The sequence below is a fragment of the Pseudophryne corroboree genome, unplaced genomic scaffold (assembly GCF_028390025.1).
Source record: "Pseudophryne corroboree isolate aPseCor3 unplaced genomic scaffold, aPseCor3.hap2 scaffold_958, whole genome shotgun sequence".
Lineage (NCBI taxonomy): Eukaryota > Metazoa > Chordata > Amphibia > Anura > Myobatrachidae > Pseudophryne > Pseudophryne corroboree.
The window spans coordinates 23,310-40,246 of NW_026970538.1; the positions used below are offsets into that span (position 1 = coordinate 23,310).

General features: G+C 47.1%; 1 protein-coding gene across 1 annotated transcript; it reads left to right on the top strand.

The window, feature by feature from the left end:
* Positions 1 to 12,709: 12,709 nt before the first annotated feature.
* Positions 12,710 to 14,419, top strand: LOC135048405 (adenosine receptor A1-like). The gene has a single exon (XM_063955534.1). The coding sequence runs from the start codon at positions 12,771 to 12,773 to the stop codon at positions 13,806 to 13,808; it is 1,038 nt and encodes a 345-aa protein (XP_063811604.1). The 5' UTR covers positions 12,710 to 12,770; the 3' UTR covers positions 13,809 to 14,419.
* Positions 14,420 to 16,937: the final 2,518 nt, after the last annotated feature.

Here is a 16,937-nt window from a genome sequence, read left to right on the forward strand (position 1 = left end):
ACTATTACTAAAAAAATACCCAAAAAAAGACAAGACACACACACACCGTGAAAGTAAAGATTTATTACATACATGCACACAAACATACATACATACTTACCTTATGTTCACACGCAGGTCGGTCCTCTTCTCCAGTAGAATCCAAGGGGTACCTGTTGAATAAATTCTACTCACCAGATCCAGGGTCCCAGGGTCCGCGGGGCAACCATTTGTAATCCAGGTACTTGAATAAAATAACAAAACGGAGAGCCGAGCCACGCACTGAAAGGGGACCCATGTTTTCACATGGGACTCCTTTCCCCGAATGCCAGAAACCCACTCTGACTGATGTCTAAGTGGGTTTCTTCAGCCAATCAGGGAGCGCTACGTTGTAGCACCCTCCTGATCGGCTGTGTGCTCCTGTACTGTATGACAGGCGGCACACGGCAGTGTTACAATGTAGCGCCTATGCGCTCCATTGTAACCAATGGTGGGAACTTTCTGCCCTGCGGTTGACCTAAAGTGACGTCACCGCTGAGCAGAAAGTTCCCACCATTGGTTACAATGGAGCGCATAGGCGCTACATTGTAACACTGCCGTGTGCCGCCTGTCACTCAGTACAGGAGCACACAGCCGATCAGGAGAGTGCTACAACGTGGCGCTCAGAGCCGGCCCTAACCAATATGATGCCCTAGGCAAGGTTTTGGCTGGTGCCCCCTAGCCCCACCGCTGGTTCTGCCTCTGACCTTGCACCTCTTTCCCAGCACCATCACCCCTCACCCATAGCAGTCCTTGTACCCCCTATATTTTAAATAGGAACAGTTCACACATTTGACGCACAGCCTAAAAAGGGGCATCTTCTTGCTGGGAAGGGGCATGGCCACACAATAGTAACCCCAATTCCAATTACGCCACACAGTACTGCAACTTTATTCACATTTTATCTTGTGATAGTGTCCATAATTCATATTACATCCCACAGTAGTATCACTTTACCTTATAAACGTTACTCCTCACAGTAGAGCCCCTTATTCACATTACATCACACTGAATTGCTCCTTATTCACATTACACCACACCTTGTTGCTCTTTATTCACATTAGACGACACAGTAGTGCCCTTTCTATATGCAACGCCACATAGTAGAGCACCTGATACACATAATGCCACACATTAGTAATGCATTTATACACATAATTCCACACAGTAATGCCCCTTACACATATGAGACACATTAATGTCCTTATAAACATAATGCACCTTACACATTATGACAACATTTATTAATGCCCTTTTACACATAATGGCCCTCATTCCGAGTTGTTCGCTCGTTCTTTTTCATCGCATCGCAGTGAAAATCCGCTTAGTACGCATGCGCAAAGTTCGCACTGCGACTGCGCCAAGTAACTTTACTATGAAGAAAGTATTTTTACTCACGGCTTTTTCTTCGCTCCGGCGATCGTAATGTGATTGACAGGAAATGGGTGTTACTGGGCGGAAACACGGCGTTTCAGGGGCGTGTGGCTGAAAACGCTACCGTTTCCGGAAAAAACGCAGGAGTGGCCGGAGAAACGGTGGGAGTGCCTGGGCGAACGCTGGGTGTGTTTGTGACGTCAACCAGGAACGACAAGCACTGAAATGATCGCACAGGCAGAGTAAGTCTGGAGCTACTCTGAAACTGCTAAGTAGTTAGTAATCGCAATATTGCGAATACATCGGTCGCAATTTTAAGAAGCTAAGATTCACTCCCAGTAGGCGGCGGCTTAGCGTGTGTAACTCTGCTAAATTCGCCTTGCGACCGATCAACTCGGAATGAGGGCCAATGTCCCTTACACATATGCAGCACATTATTAATGCCCTTATACACATAATGACACACATAGTGCCCCCTACGCATTTGCTGCACATTATTAGTGCCCCTATACACATAATGACACACATACAGTAGTACCCTGTTACACATATGCCGCACATTATTAATGCCCTTATACACATAATGACACACATAGTGGCCCTTTACACATATGTTGCACATTATTAATGCATTTTTACATGACACACATAATGCTCCTTACACATATTCCGAACACTACTGCACAACCAACCCACTCACATGCACACAGCACTCACACTTCCACTAACACTGTGACCTCTGCCTCTGCTTGGATACAGATGTGTCCTAACAAATATTGCATCAATGCTAACGTTGGGCACCTTTTTTTAATGAAAATGCATCTTATTTGCATTGCTATGTGGCTAGGATGCACACGCAGCTTCTGCTGATTAAACTGATATGCAGCATGCCTATATACTGTGTGCGACTGTGGCTGTATCTGCATAAGAAATGCTACACACAGAATATAGGCATGCCGCATATCATTTTAATCAGCAGAAGCTGCTGATGCCCCTAGGCATATCAAATGCCCTAGGCAATTGCCTAGTTTGCCTATGCCTATGGCCGGCTCTGGTGGCGCTCCCTGATTGGCTGAAGAAACCCACTTAGACAGAAGTCAGAGTGGGTTTCTGGCATTCGGGGAAAGGAGTCCCATGTGAAAACATGGGGCCCCTTTCAGTTCGTGGCTCGGGTATCCGTTTTGTTATTTTATTCAAGTACCTGGATTACAAATGGTTGCCCCGAGGACCCTGGGACCCTGGATCTGGTGAGTAGAATTTATTCAACAGGTACCCCTTGGATTCTACTGGAGAAGAGGACAGACCCTCGTGTGAACATAAGGTAAGTATGTATGTATGTTTGTGTGGATGTATGTAATAAATCTTTACTTTCACGGTGTGTGTGTCTTGTCTTTTTTTGGGTATTTTTTTAGTAATAGTACTACAGGTACCAGCGGGCCCGTTTTTCCGCCGCATGCTGGTAATTGTGGTTCTCCAAGTACCAGCATGCGGGGGAGGCTTGCTGGGCCTTGTAGTACTGCTACTAAAAACAATATCTTTTCATTATCACAAAAGGCTATCAGCCTCCCCATCCGCAGCCCATTGGATGGGGGGGGGACAGCCTCGGGCTTCACCCTGGCCCTTGGGTGGCTGGGGGGGGGGGACCCCTTGATTGAAGGGGTCCCCACTCCCCCAGGGTACCCCGGCCAGGGGTGACTAGTTGGATTTTTGATGCCACGGCCGCAGGGCACTATATAAAAGTGACCCCCGGCTGTGGCATTATCTGTCCAGCTAGTGGAGCCCGGTGCTGGTTTTAAAAATACGGGGGACCCCTACTCTTTTTGTCCCCCGTATTTTTGGAACCAGGACCAGGCGCAGAGCCCGATGCTGGTTGCTTAAATATGGGGGAACCCATGTCATTTTTCCCCCCATATTTCTGCAACCAGGATCGGCTCAAAGAGCCCGAGGCTGGTTATGCTTAGGAGGGGGGACCCCTTGCAATTTTTTTTAAGTTTTACAGTGTTTATTTAAAAAAAAAAAATAAAATGAACCCCAGCACGGATCACACAGATCCGGCCGAGATTCATTGTGATAAAGTCGGCAGTGTTTTGCTAATCACTGCCGTAAAAAACGGGAAAAAAACACGAATGACATCGACATCGGAACAAATGAAAAATCCGAATACGACAGCTTAGTAAATTAGGCGTAATAAATTCAAAAAGTTGCAGTTTTACACTTTCGATGTCATTCGTGATTGAACTTTTACCTTTTTCCGAAAATTACGAATGTTAGTAAATTTACCCCATAGAGCGTTATATGACAGACATGGACAGGTTAGGAGTACAGTGACACAGGTGAGACATAGAGCGTTATATGACAGACATACGGACAGGTTAGGAGTACAGTGACACAGGTGAGACATAGAGCGTTATATGACAGACATACGGACAGGTTAGGAGTACAGTGACACAGGTGAGACACAGAGCGTTATATGACAGACATACGAACAGGTTAGGAGTACAGTGACACATGTGAGACATAGGGGTAAATTTACTAAGGTCCCGATTTTGACCGAGATGCCGTTTTTTCATCAAAGTGTCATCTCGGTAATTTACTAAGCAATAATCACGGCAGTGATGAGGGCATTCGTAATTTTTTGGAAGTCCAACAAAAAAAATACGAATGAATACACCATCGGTCAAAACGCGGCTGTTTAAGTATGAATCTCGGTAATTTACTAAGAAGTGCAAAGCAAAAAAAAACAAACACTGCCGTGAAAAATTACAACTCGTAAAAAAGTGCTAAAAAAAAACAGACCTGCTTTTTTAATCCGTGATTGTATAGGCATGCAGGGATCCATGAGATCCGTGCATGTATATCAGTGGGAAGGGGTGGGAAAGTGGTTATTTTCTTTAAAAAAAATTGCGTGGGGTCCCCCCTCCTAAGCATAACCAGCCTCGGGCTCTTTGAGCCGATCCTGGTTGCAGAAATATGGGGAAAAAATTGACAGGGGTTCCCCCATATTTAAGCAACCAGCATTGGGCTCTGCGCCTGGTCCTGGTTCCAAAAATACAGGGGACAAAAAGAGTAGGGGTCCCCCGTATTTTTAAAACCAGCACCGGGCTCCACTAGCTGGACAGATAATGCCACAGCCGGGGGTCACTTTTATATAGTGCCCTGCGGCCGTGGCATCAAAAATCCAACTAGTCACCCCTGGCCGGGGTACCCTGGGGGAGTGGGGACCCCTTCAATCAAGGGGTCCCCCCCCCAGCCACCCAAGGGCCAGGGGTGAAGCCCGAGGCTGTCCCCCCCATCCAATTGGCTGCGGATGGGGGGCTGATAGCCTTTTGTGAAAATGAAAAGATATTGTTTTTAGTAGCAGTACTACAAGGCCCAGCAAGCCTCCCCCGCATGCTGGTACTTGGAGAACCACAAGTACCAGCATGCGGCGGAAAAACGGGCCCGCTGGTACCTGTAGTACTACTGCTAAAAAAATACCCAAAAAAAGACAAGACACACACACCTTGAAAGTAAAGATTTATTACATACATCCACACAAACATACATACATACTTACCTTATGTTCACACGAGGGTCTGTCCTCTTCTCCAGTAGAATCCATGGGGTACCTGTTGAATAAATTCTACTCACCAGATCCAGGGTCCCAGGCTCCTCGTAGCATCCATTTGTAATCCACGTACTTGAATAAAATAAAAAAACGGAGAGCCGAGCCACGCACTGAAAGGGGACCCATGTTTGCACATGGGCCCCCTTTCCCCGAATGCCAGAAACCCACTCTGACTGATGTCTAAGTGGGTTTCTTCAGCCAATCAGGGAGCGCCACGTTGTAGCACCCTCCTGATCGGCTGTGTGCTCCTGTACTGTCTGACAGGCGGCACACGGCAGTGTTACAATGTAGCGCCTATGCGCTCCATTGTAACCAATGGTGGGAACTTTCTGCTCAGCGGTGAGGTCACTTTCGGTCAACCGCAGGGCAGAAAGTTCCCACCATTGGTTACAATGGAGCGCATAGGCGCTACATTGTAACACTGCCGTGTGCCGCCTGTCAGACAGTACAGGAGCACACAGCCGATCAGGAGGGTGCTACAACGTGGCGCTCCCTGATTGGCTGAAGAAACCCACTTAGACATCAGTCAGAGTGGGTTTCTGGCATTCGGGGAAAGGGGTCCCATGTGCAAACATGGGTCCCCTTTCAGTGCGTGGCTCGGCTCTCCGTTTTTTATTTTATTCAAGTACGTGGATTACAAATGGATGCTACGAGGAGCCTGGGACCCTGGATCTGGTGAGTAGAATTTATTCAACAGGTACCCCATGGATTCTACTGGAGAAGAAGGACAGACCCTCGTGTGAACATAAGGTAAGTATGTATGTATGTTTGTGTGGATGCATGTAATAAAACTTTACTTTCAAGGTGTGTGTGTATTGTCTTTTTTTGGGTATTTTTTTAGTAGTAGTACTACAGGTACCAGCGGGCCCGTTTTTCCGCCGCATGCTGGTACTTGTGGTTCTCCAAGTACCAGCATGCGGGGGAGGCTTGCTGGGCCTTGTAGTACTGCTACTAAAAACAATATCTTTTCATTTTCACAAAAGGCTATCAGCCCCCCGTCCGCAGCCAATTGGATGGGGGGGACAGCCTCGGGCTTCACCCCTGGCCCTTGGGTGGCTGGGGGGGGGACCCCTTGATTGAAGGGGTCCCCACTCCCCCAGGGTACCCCGGCCAGGGGTGACTAGTTGGATTTTTGATGCCACGGCCGCAGGGCACTATATAAAAGTGACCCCCGGCTGTGGCATTATCTGTCCAGCTAGTGGAGCCCGGTGCTGGTTTTAAAAATACGGGGGACCCCTACTCTTTTTGTCCCCCGTATTTGTGGAACCAGGACCAGGCGCAGAGCCCGATGCTGGTTGCTTAAATATGGGGGAACCCATGTCATTTTTTCCCCCATATTTCTGCAACCAGGATCGACTCAAAGAGCCCGAGGCTGGTTATGCTTAGGAGGGGGGACCCCACGCAATTTTTTTTAAAGTTTTACAGTGTTTATTTAAAAAAAAAAAATGAACCCCAGCACGGATCACACAGATCCGGCCGAGATTCATTGTGATAAAGTCGGCAGTGTTTTGCTAATCACTGCCGTAAAAAACGGGGAAAAAACACGAATGACATCGACATCGGAACAAATGAAAAATCCGAATACGACAGCTTAGTAAATTAGGCGTAATAAATTCAAAAAGTTGCAGTTTTACACTTTCGATGTCATTCGTGATTGAACTTTGACCTTTTTCCGAAAATTACGAATGTTAGTAAATTTACCCCATAGAGCGTTATATGACAGACATACGGACAGGTTAGGAGTACAGTGACACAGGTGAGACACAGAGCGTTATATGACAGACATACGGACAGGTTAGGAGTACAGTGACACAGGTGACACAGAGCGTTATATGACAGACATACGGACAGGTTAGGAGTACAGTGACACAGGTGAGACACAGAGCGTTATATGACAGACATATGGACAGGTTAGGAGTACAGTGACACAGGTGAGACATAGAGCGTTATATGACAGACATACGGACAGGTTAGGAGTACAGTGACACAGGTGAGACACAGAGCGTTATATGACAGACATACGGACAGGTTAGGAGTACAGTGAGACATAGAGCGTTATATGACAGACATGGACAGGTTAGGAGTACAGTGACACAGGTGAGACATAGAGCGTTATATGACAGACATGGACAGGTTAGGAGTACAGTGACACAGGTGAGACACAGAGCGTTATATGACAGACATACGAACAGGTTAGGAGTACAGTGACACAGGTGAGACATAGAGCGTTATATGACAGACATACGGACAGGTTAGGAGTACAGTGACACAGGTGAGACACAGAGCGTTATATGACAGACATACGGACAGGTTAGGAGTACAGTGACACAGGTGAGACATAGAGCGTTATATGACAGACATGGACAGGTTAGGAGTACAGTGACACTGGTGAGACATAGAGCGTTATATGACAGACATGGACAGGTTAGGAGTACAGTGACACAGGTGAGACATAGAGCGTTATATGACAGACATGGACAGGTTAGGAGTACAGTGACACAGGTGAGACATAGAGCGTTATATGACAGACATGGACAGGTTAGGAGTACAGTGACACAGGTGAGACATAGAGCGTTATATGACAGACATATGGACAGGTTAGGAGTACAGTGACAAAGGTGAGACATAGAGCGTTATATGACAGACATATGGACAGGTTAGGAGTACAGTGACACAGGTGAGACACAGAGCGTTATATGACAGACATACGAACAGGTTAGGAGTACAGTGACACAGGTGAGACATAGAGCGTTATATGACAGACATACGGACAGGTTAGGAGTACAGTGACACAGGTGAGACACAGAGCGTTATATGACAGACATGGACAGGTTAAGAGTACAGTGACACAGGTGAGACATAGAGCGTTATATGACAGACATGGACAGGTTAGGAGTACAGTGACACAGGTGAGACATAGAGCGTTATATGACAGACATACGAACAGGTTAGGAGTACAGTGACACAGGTGAGACATAGAGCGTTATATGACAGACATGGACAGGTTAGGAGTACAGTGACACAGGTGAGACATAGAGCGTTATATGACAGACATACGGACAGGTTAGGAGTACAGTGACACAGGTGAGACACAGAGCGTTATATGACAGACATATGGACAGGTTAGGAGTACAGTGACACAGGTGAGACATAGAGCGTTATATGACAGACATACGGACAGGTTAGGAGTACAGTGACACAGGTGAGACATAGAGCGTTATATGACAGACATATGGACAGGTTAGGAGTACAGTGACACAGGTGAGACATAGAGCGTTATATGACAGACATACGAACAGGTTAGGAGTACATTGACACAGGTGAGATGGGTGATTATCCTACAATAGAGTGATTTTAGGGTTAGACTCAGGTGTCTCTTACATGCAGTGCCATAATCTTATTAAATCATCTGCTCATTTTGTATATATCCAGTACCGTGCAAAAGTTTTAGGCAGGTGTGGAGAAATGTTGCACAGTAAGAATGCTTTCAGAAATAGAAGTTTATTTTTATCAATTAACAAAGTGCAAAATTAATGAACAGGAGAGAAATCTAAATCACATCAATATTCGGTGTGACCACCCTTTCCCCTCATAACATCATCAATTCTTCTAGGTACACTTGCACACAGTTTTTGAAGGAACTCAGCAGGGAGGTTGTAACAAACATCTTGGAGAAGTAACCACAGATCTCCTGTTGATATATCTTGCTGAAATCCTTCCGTCTCTTCATGTAATCCCAGACAGAGTCGATGATGGTGAGATCAGGGCTCTGTGGGGGCCATATCACAACTTCCAGGACTCCTTGTTCTTCTTTACGCTTAATATGGTTCTTAATGACATTGGCTGTAGTTTGGGGTCATTGTTTTGCTGCAGAATACATTTGGAGCCATTCAGACGCCTCCCTGATGGTATTGCATGATAGATAAGTAACTGCCTGTATTTCTCAGCATTGAGGACACTATTAATCCTGAACAAATACAGCCCCAAACTTGCAGGGAGCCTCCACCCTGCGTCACTGTTATCTGCAGATTCTCATTATTGTTCTGCTCTACAGCCCTTCTGCCAACACACTGCCTCCTGTTACAGCCACATATGTCACGTCAGTCCAGAGCATCTGCTGACATTTTACTGCACCCTTTCGTGCATAATTGAGTCACTTGGCCTTGTGTCCACGTCATAGGTATGGCTTTTTGGACGCAATTCTTCCATTAAGATCATTCTGGCCAGACTTCTCCAAAAAGTAGATGGGTGTGCCTGGGTCCCACGGCTTTGTGCCAGTTCTGAGCGGATGGCAGTGCTGGACATCTCCTGATTTGGAAGGGAAGTAAGCGTGATGTGTCTTTCATCTGATGCACTAAGCGTTCTTGGTCGACCACTGTGGTCAGGGAGGTGCTCCTATGTATGAAAGCATTCTTACTTTGCAGCATTTTTTCCACACCTGCCTAAAACTTTTGCACAGCACCGTATGTCAGATAATCACAGAGATCTTGGATTGGGTGGGAGGATACAGACCGGTGACGTGCGGTGAGACAGAGCCTTTCTTGTCATACTCCAGTATAAGACTATATAAAGTATATGAAATATACAAAGAATACATTATAAATATCATCTTTGTATTATTCTAATCACTCTTTAGAGTCACAACTCTGGAGTAAAAAGTCTATGGAGGTGAAGAAGCGCCAACCCCCCCCCCCCACCCCCCAACCATTTCCGCATATCTCTGATCAATACTCTCCACATTTCCTGCAGTGTAATCCTTGCCTCCAAGCTGTCCCACTGTCCCACCCGCAGGCTGCAGTGTCCCGTGGGCACTACAAGACACCAGAGACTGGATGAGGGCGCATTGCGCCCGTCATCCACAGACACTGCGCCAGCTCCAGGAGAGGCTTGTGGGAGTGCTGAGTAAGCCCCAGTATGACGAACACGGGGGCGTAAATCTCCAACTCTGCATTGTGCTCCAGGCCATGCTTCCTTGCCACTAAGCCACACACCCTATTTTCAGGGGCGTGCACATTTGTCCAGAACAGCAAATGCCAGAAGTTGGGAGGTATGATTTACACCTGCACCTGTGTATAACGCCCACATGTATATACCGCTGCACCTGTGTATAACGCCCACATGTATATACCGCTGCACCTGTGTATAACGCCCACATGTATATACCGCTGCACCTGTGTATAATGCCCACATGTATATACCGCTGCACCTGTGTATAATGCCCACATGTATATACCGCTGCACCTGTGTATACTGCCCACATGTATATACCGCTGCACCTGTGTATACTGCCCACATGTATATACCGCTGCCCCTGTGTATAATGCCCACATGTATATACCGCTGCACCTGTGTATAATGCCCACATGTATATACCGCTGCCCCTGTGTATAATGCCCACATGTATATACCGCTGCACCTGTGTATAATGCCCACATGTATATACCGCTGCCCCTGTGTATAATGCCCACATGTATATACCGTTGCCCGTGTATACTGCCCACATGTATATACCACTGCACCTGTGTATACTGCCCACATGTATATACCGCTGCACCTGCGTATAATGCCCACATGTATATACCGCTGCACCTGCGTATAACGCCCACATGCATATATCGCTGCACCTGTGTATAACGCCCACATGTATATACTGCTGCACCTGTGTATAACACCCACATGTATATACTGCTGCACCTGTGTGTAACACCCACATGTATATACCGCTGCACTTGTGTATAACACCCACATGTATATACCGCTGCACCTGTGTATAACGCCCACATGTATATACCGCTGCACCTGTGTATACTGCCCACATGTATATACCGCTGAACCTGTGTATAATGCCCACATGTATATACCGCTGCACCTGTGTATAATGCCCACATGTATATACCGCTGCCCCTCTGTATAATGCCCACATGTATATACCGCTGCACCTGTGTATAATGCCCACATGTATATACCGCTGCCCCTGTGTATAATGCCCACATGTATATACCGTTGCCCGTGTATACTGCCCACATGTATATACCGCTGCACCTGTGTATAACGCCCACATGTATATACCGCTGCACCTGTGTATAACACCCACATGTATATACCGCTGCACCTGTGTATACTGCCCACATGTATATACCGCTGCACCTGCGTATAATGCCCACATGTATATACCGCTGCACCTGCGTATAACGCCCACATGTATATACCGCTGCACCTGCGTATAACGCCCACATGTATATACCGCTGCACCTGTGTATAACACCCACATGTATATGCCGCTGCACCTGTGTATAATGCCCACATGTATATACCGCTGCACCTGTGTATAACACCCACATGTATATACCGCTGCACCTGTGTATAACGCCCACATGTATATACCGCTGCACCTGTGTATACTGCCCACATGTATATACCGCTGAACCTGTGTATAATGCCCACATGTATATACCGCTGCACCTGTGTATAATGCCCACATGTATATACCGCTGCCCCTGTGTATAATGCCCACATGTATATACCGCTGCCCCTGTGTATAATGCCCACATGTATATACCGCTGCCCCTGTGTATAATGCCCACATGTATATACCGTTGCCCGTGTATACTGCCCACATGTATATACCGCTGCACCTGTGTATACTGCCCACATGTATATACCGCTGCACCTGTGTATAACGCCCACATGTATATACCGCTGCACCTGTGTATAACACCCACATGTATATACCGCTGCACCTGTGTATACTGCCCACATGTATATACCGCTGCACCTGCGTATAATGCCCACATGTATATACCGCTGCACCTGCGTATAACGCCCACATGTATATACCGCTGCACCTGCGTATAACGCCCACATGTATATACCGCTGCACCTGTGTATAACACCCACATGTATATACCGCTGCACCTGTGTATAATGCCCACATGTATATACCGCTGCACCTGTGTATAATGCCCACATCTATATACCGCTGCACCTGTGTATACTGCCCACATGTATATACCGCTGCCCCTGTGTATAATGCCCACATGTATATACCACTGCCCCTGTGTATAATGCCCACATGTATATACCGCTGCCCCTGTGTATAATGCCCACATGTATATACCGCTGCACCTGTGTATAACACCCACATGTATATACCGCTGCACCTGTGTATAATGCCCACATGTATATACCGCTGCACCTGTGTATAATGCCCACATGTATATACTGCTGCACCTGTGTATAATGCCCACATGTATATACCGCTGCACCTGTGTATAATGCCCACATGCACCCTTGGCCTCATATATTGTGTGTAAATCTGCCTCTGGTGTAAATTACCTTGCTGAACATCCCTGATACAGACTCTTAACCATGATAATGATTTACAGGAAGACTGAAGGCAGGAGGAACGCTGGTATATAATTAGTAATAGAGGCTCATAGCGATTATCAGTATAATCCGGGGGAGCGTTGGCCTCGTGCCGCAATATGTAGGGGGCAGTAATTTGCATGGAAACATTTTCCAGCTGTTGTGTAGTTTGGTGATTTCTCTGTTGTGATGTATCTGAGAGATGGGGATTGTGCAGCTGGGGAGTAGTGTCCTGGCCTCGGTGTTCTATAAACACTCTATCCTCGTTCCCGCAGGTGCCGCGGTCCAGAGTTCCTGTCTGTCTCATTTACCTAACACTATCCTTCTCTTTCCTCCTAGCTCATCACCATACGTCAGAGGAGAAACCACCATCCAGAATGTCCCATCGTCACCGGCTGTGCCCGCCATGAACTCCTCACACCCCGATTCAGGGACTATATCTGCCCCCCTGGTCTCTGCTAACAACGTCCCCTACTTGGTGACGGAAGTGCTGACGGCGGTGATCTCTGTAGTTGGCAACACGCTAATCTGCTTGGCAGTGTTAAATGACCGCAGGCTCCGCACCGTTACCAACTACTTCCTCTTCTCCCTGGCCACTGCGGACATACTGGTGGGAGCTGTAGGAATCCCCTGTGCAATCCTGCTGGACCTGGGCTTAGCACAATGCAGCCTATACTCCTGCCTGCTGATGCTCTGCAACCTCATGACCTTTTCTTTGGCCTCCATCTTTGGACTTTTGGCAGTAGCAGTAGAGCGGTACATTTCCATCCTGTGCCCCTTCCATTACCGAGCACTGGTCACACCGAGGGCCTCCATAATAGTAATACTCTTCACCTGGATGCTAGCGGCGGTGGCTGGCCTGATGCCCCTCATGGGCTGGCACGAGTCATTCCCTCCTGAAAGCGTCTGCCTCTTCAGCAGCCTCATATCGGAATATTACATGGTCTACCTGATCTTCTTTGGCTGTGTGGTTCCCCCGCTGGTGGCCATGCTTGTGTTCTACGCTCGCATTTTTCTGGAGATCCGGAGACAAATTCGGCAGATTGCAGAATGGGAGGTGGATGTGAGCCGAAGGCGTCGGCGCAGGCGGATAGTGGTCAGGGAGTTTCGCATGGCAACGTCGCTCTTCCTTGTGGTCTTCTGCTTTGTCATCTGCTGGTTCCCCATTCATATTCTCAATGTTGTTCGGTTTTATTGTCCACATTGCAAGGTGCCTGCAGACCTGATCCTCTCTGCGGTCATCCTCTCTCACGCAAACTCCGCCATCAACCCCATTATATACGTCTTCCGCATGAGGACATTTCGGAGAGCAGTAGAGGCCACTTTATCGTGTTCCTGTGCTACGGCGGCTGTGGGAAGTGTTACTGGGTCCAGTCTGGCAAAAACCACTCCTGACCAGAGAGCAGAAGGGAACCTCAGGGACGGCCCATTGCCTGGGACCTAGGTGAGGAACTTGCAGGAGAGGAACACACGGTGCCTTCATCACTTCCTGGACCGGTGGTGGCAGATCTGATCCAACGAGTGGTGTAAGACATAACCCTTTCCGGACACTCTTTCTGGGATTGCTACTGTTCCGCCATGCGTCCGGACACTCTCTCTGGGATTGCTAGTGTTCCGCCATGCGTCTAAGCGATTGCTGTGTGTCTTTGACCATTAAGCTTTGTAGCTAGGTCCCACATTCCCAGCCAGTGCGTCAGACCCACATTATGGGCTCTCTGTGGAAGATCTTGAAATATAGAGAATTATAAAGAGCGCGTGACAAGAGGACATGGGTATTACTTGTATTATATGCAATATCCTTTCGTTACAAAGTGGCAGCATACTTCTTACCCCTCACAGTAAGGTGACCAGGTGATAGTCAGGAGAACATGTGGGGTGGGGGAGAAGTGGTAGCAGTGGTGACCTGACCTGGTGTAAGAGCAGTGACCATGAGCGAGAGGGGTCGGCTGTGATGGGATTACAGCATTGTGAAGGTTCAGCAGACCTGGACAGGGTCTCCACAGTGCTTTAATACTACCACTATTGTGCCTGTTGCATACCTTGCAACTGTCCCGATTTTCGCAGGACAGTCCCATTTTTTGGGACTCTAACGCTGTCCCACCCGCGGGCAAGTGTCCCTTGGAGGGGGGGGGGGGGGGGGGGGGCATTTGGGTGGCACATGCTGATCTGCTGTAGCGGTGAATAGACGCTGTGTGTGCATGAGACTATTCCTGGAGACGGGGACTGGGGGCATGTATGAGCATGGCATTACCGCAAAGCCATGCCCCCTTTAATCTGAAGCCACTCCTCACCTCTGAAGCCACATCCCCTTTTCCGGCGGGCGTGGCTACGTCATACAGGAGTCCCTCTTCCTCATTAATAAAACTTGGGACGTGTGCTAGTGATGTTGCTCATAGCGACCAATCAGACTCTACTTAACATTTATCTAGCTCAGTGGTTTCCAAACTTTTTTGAATCACGGCGCCCTAGAATATCAGAATTTTTTTCACGGCACCCCTAGGCCAAAAATGTCTTATTGAGAAATGTAGAAAGAAATATTACATTAAGTAGATGGCGTTTATATGTCACCCTTAGGGTCAGTTGTGTGGTGAGGGACAAGATTTGCTTCTATTTGGCCACATAGTTTATGACTGGCAGCCACCAGCACTGGTTTTTCCTATTATATTGACCATGAATAATTTGAATTGGTCCTGGACCACCAACCCAGGGCACCCCTGCAAGTGTCCTGAGGCACCACACAGTTTGGGAACCTCCGATCTAGCTGCTTCTAGAAGATAATAGATAGAATCTTATTGGTTGCTAAGGGCAACATCACCAGTTTTAAAAAAACTCCCACCTTAGTAAATTTACCCCTAAGTAAGTGACGTCATTAGTTATAAATGTTTAGAGCATCTGGTGTCGGGGCATACTCAGTCTCATTTTACTGCTGCGTTTGATTCCTTGCAGTGTGCATATAGGGGGAATCGCTCCGCAGACGACGCTGTGCGTACTGTTCTGCATGATGTGCAGAGCCACGTAGAGCGCTGTTGTAGGTCAGGACTTTATTTGCGGATTTCTGCTTTTATTTCTATTATCACAGTTTCTTTGGCATCTAAGCTGTTTGATTTGGGGTAAGTGGGTTTATTTGTCACTGGGTTTTGTGATTTTTTCATACACAGGCCCCAGGTGGTGAAGATGGGGAAAGTTACATCGGGGGAAGTGCTGTTAAAACCGGCGCTCCGCAGGGTCGTGTCCTCACCCCCGGAATATAGTTACTGTTTACCCACGGCTGCGTATCGTCTTTGCAATCTGTTCCGGTCATTACATTTGCAGATGATATTGCAGTTGTTGGGTTGATCAGTAATGAGAACGAGGGTCTTTATAAGAATATGGTAGGAGGGTTTGCGGACCGGAGCAGGAATAATCATTTATTCCTATATGCAGATAGAAGGAATTGCTAGTGATTTATATTAGGAGAGACAGTATATTGCCTTAGCTGCCAGTAGGGTCAGATGGTGAGGCCATTCAGGTGCTGGGGTCCTTCAAGTTTTTGGGGATTGTCTTGATTTACGGTATTATTGCTTGGTTGGGCAACTGTACTGCAGCCAAGGTGCGCCTTAATATCTGGTTAGGACTGTTAGGAAAGTTATTGAGGTGCAAGTGCCTTGTATTCAAGTCCTCTATGGAGAGAATTTTATAGAGAGTTAGGGGTATTATATCTGACCCAGCTCGTCCCAATCATAGGTTATTTATTAAGCTACTGTCCGACAGAAGGCTTAGCTCAGTGATGACACGCAGTTTTTCCCATCTACTGTACATATATTAAACTGTAATAATGCAGTGATCTGAGTCTGTGTGTAAGGGGGGAATTCTGTATGTTTTCACTATCTGTTTTTTTTTGTGCCGGGGTGTTTTACATTGTTACTTCATTTGACAATTAATTTTACTCACACACAAGGCCATTACCTAAACTACCCTAATGTACATCTCTTCTCTATCTCACAATATCTCCCAACCCGACCTCTCCACGCTGCACAAGATATACGTCTCTCATCCACACTCATTACTCACTCCCACTCACGATTGCAGGACTCTCTTTGGGCTGCACCCACTCTGTGGATAAGACTCACCTCTAGTCTACAAACCTTCAAATATTCCCTGAAAACTCACCTCCTCAGGCAGATTATCACATTCCAGAACAATCATAAGCTTTCCTATACAGTTATATCCCCCCTGTACAGACCACACATTCGCACATATTTTCTCTTTCTTCACTTTCCCTTCCTCCTGACCCCAGGCCAACATCACTGTGTGACCATATCATACAGCCCACCAAGAGCCTCTGCAATATGATTGGACCATTATGCAATCGGTAGCACCTATTTCCCTATCGATTGTAAGCCGGCGAGCAGGGCCCTCATACCTCTATGACTGTTTGTTATTACCCAGTACCCAGTAAAGTGCAACGGAATATGCTGCGTTATATAAGAAACTGTTAATAAATAAATTCTGTCTTGGTAATGACAATAATGTTGTTATACTGTAGAAGGGGAGCCGCATGACAGAGGTCTTATAGCCATACATGCAATGTGCT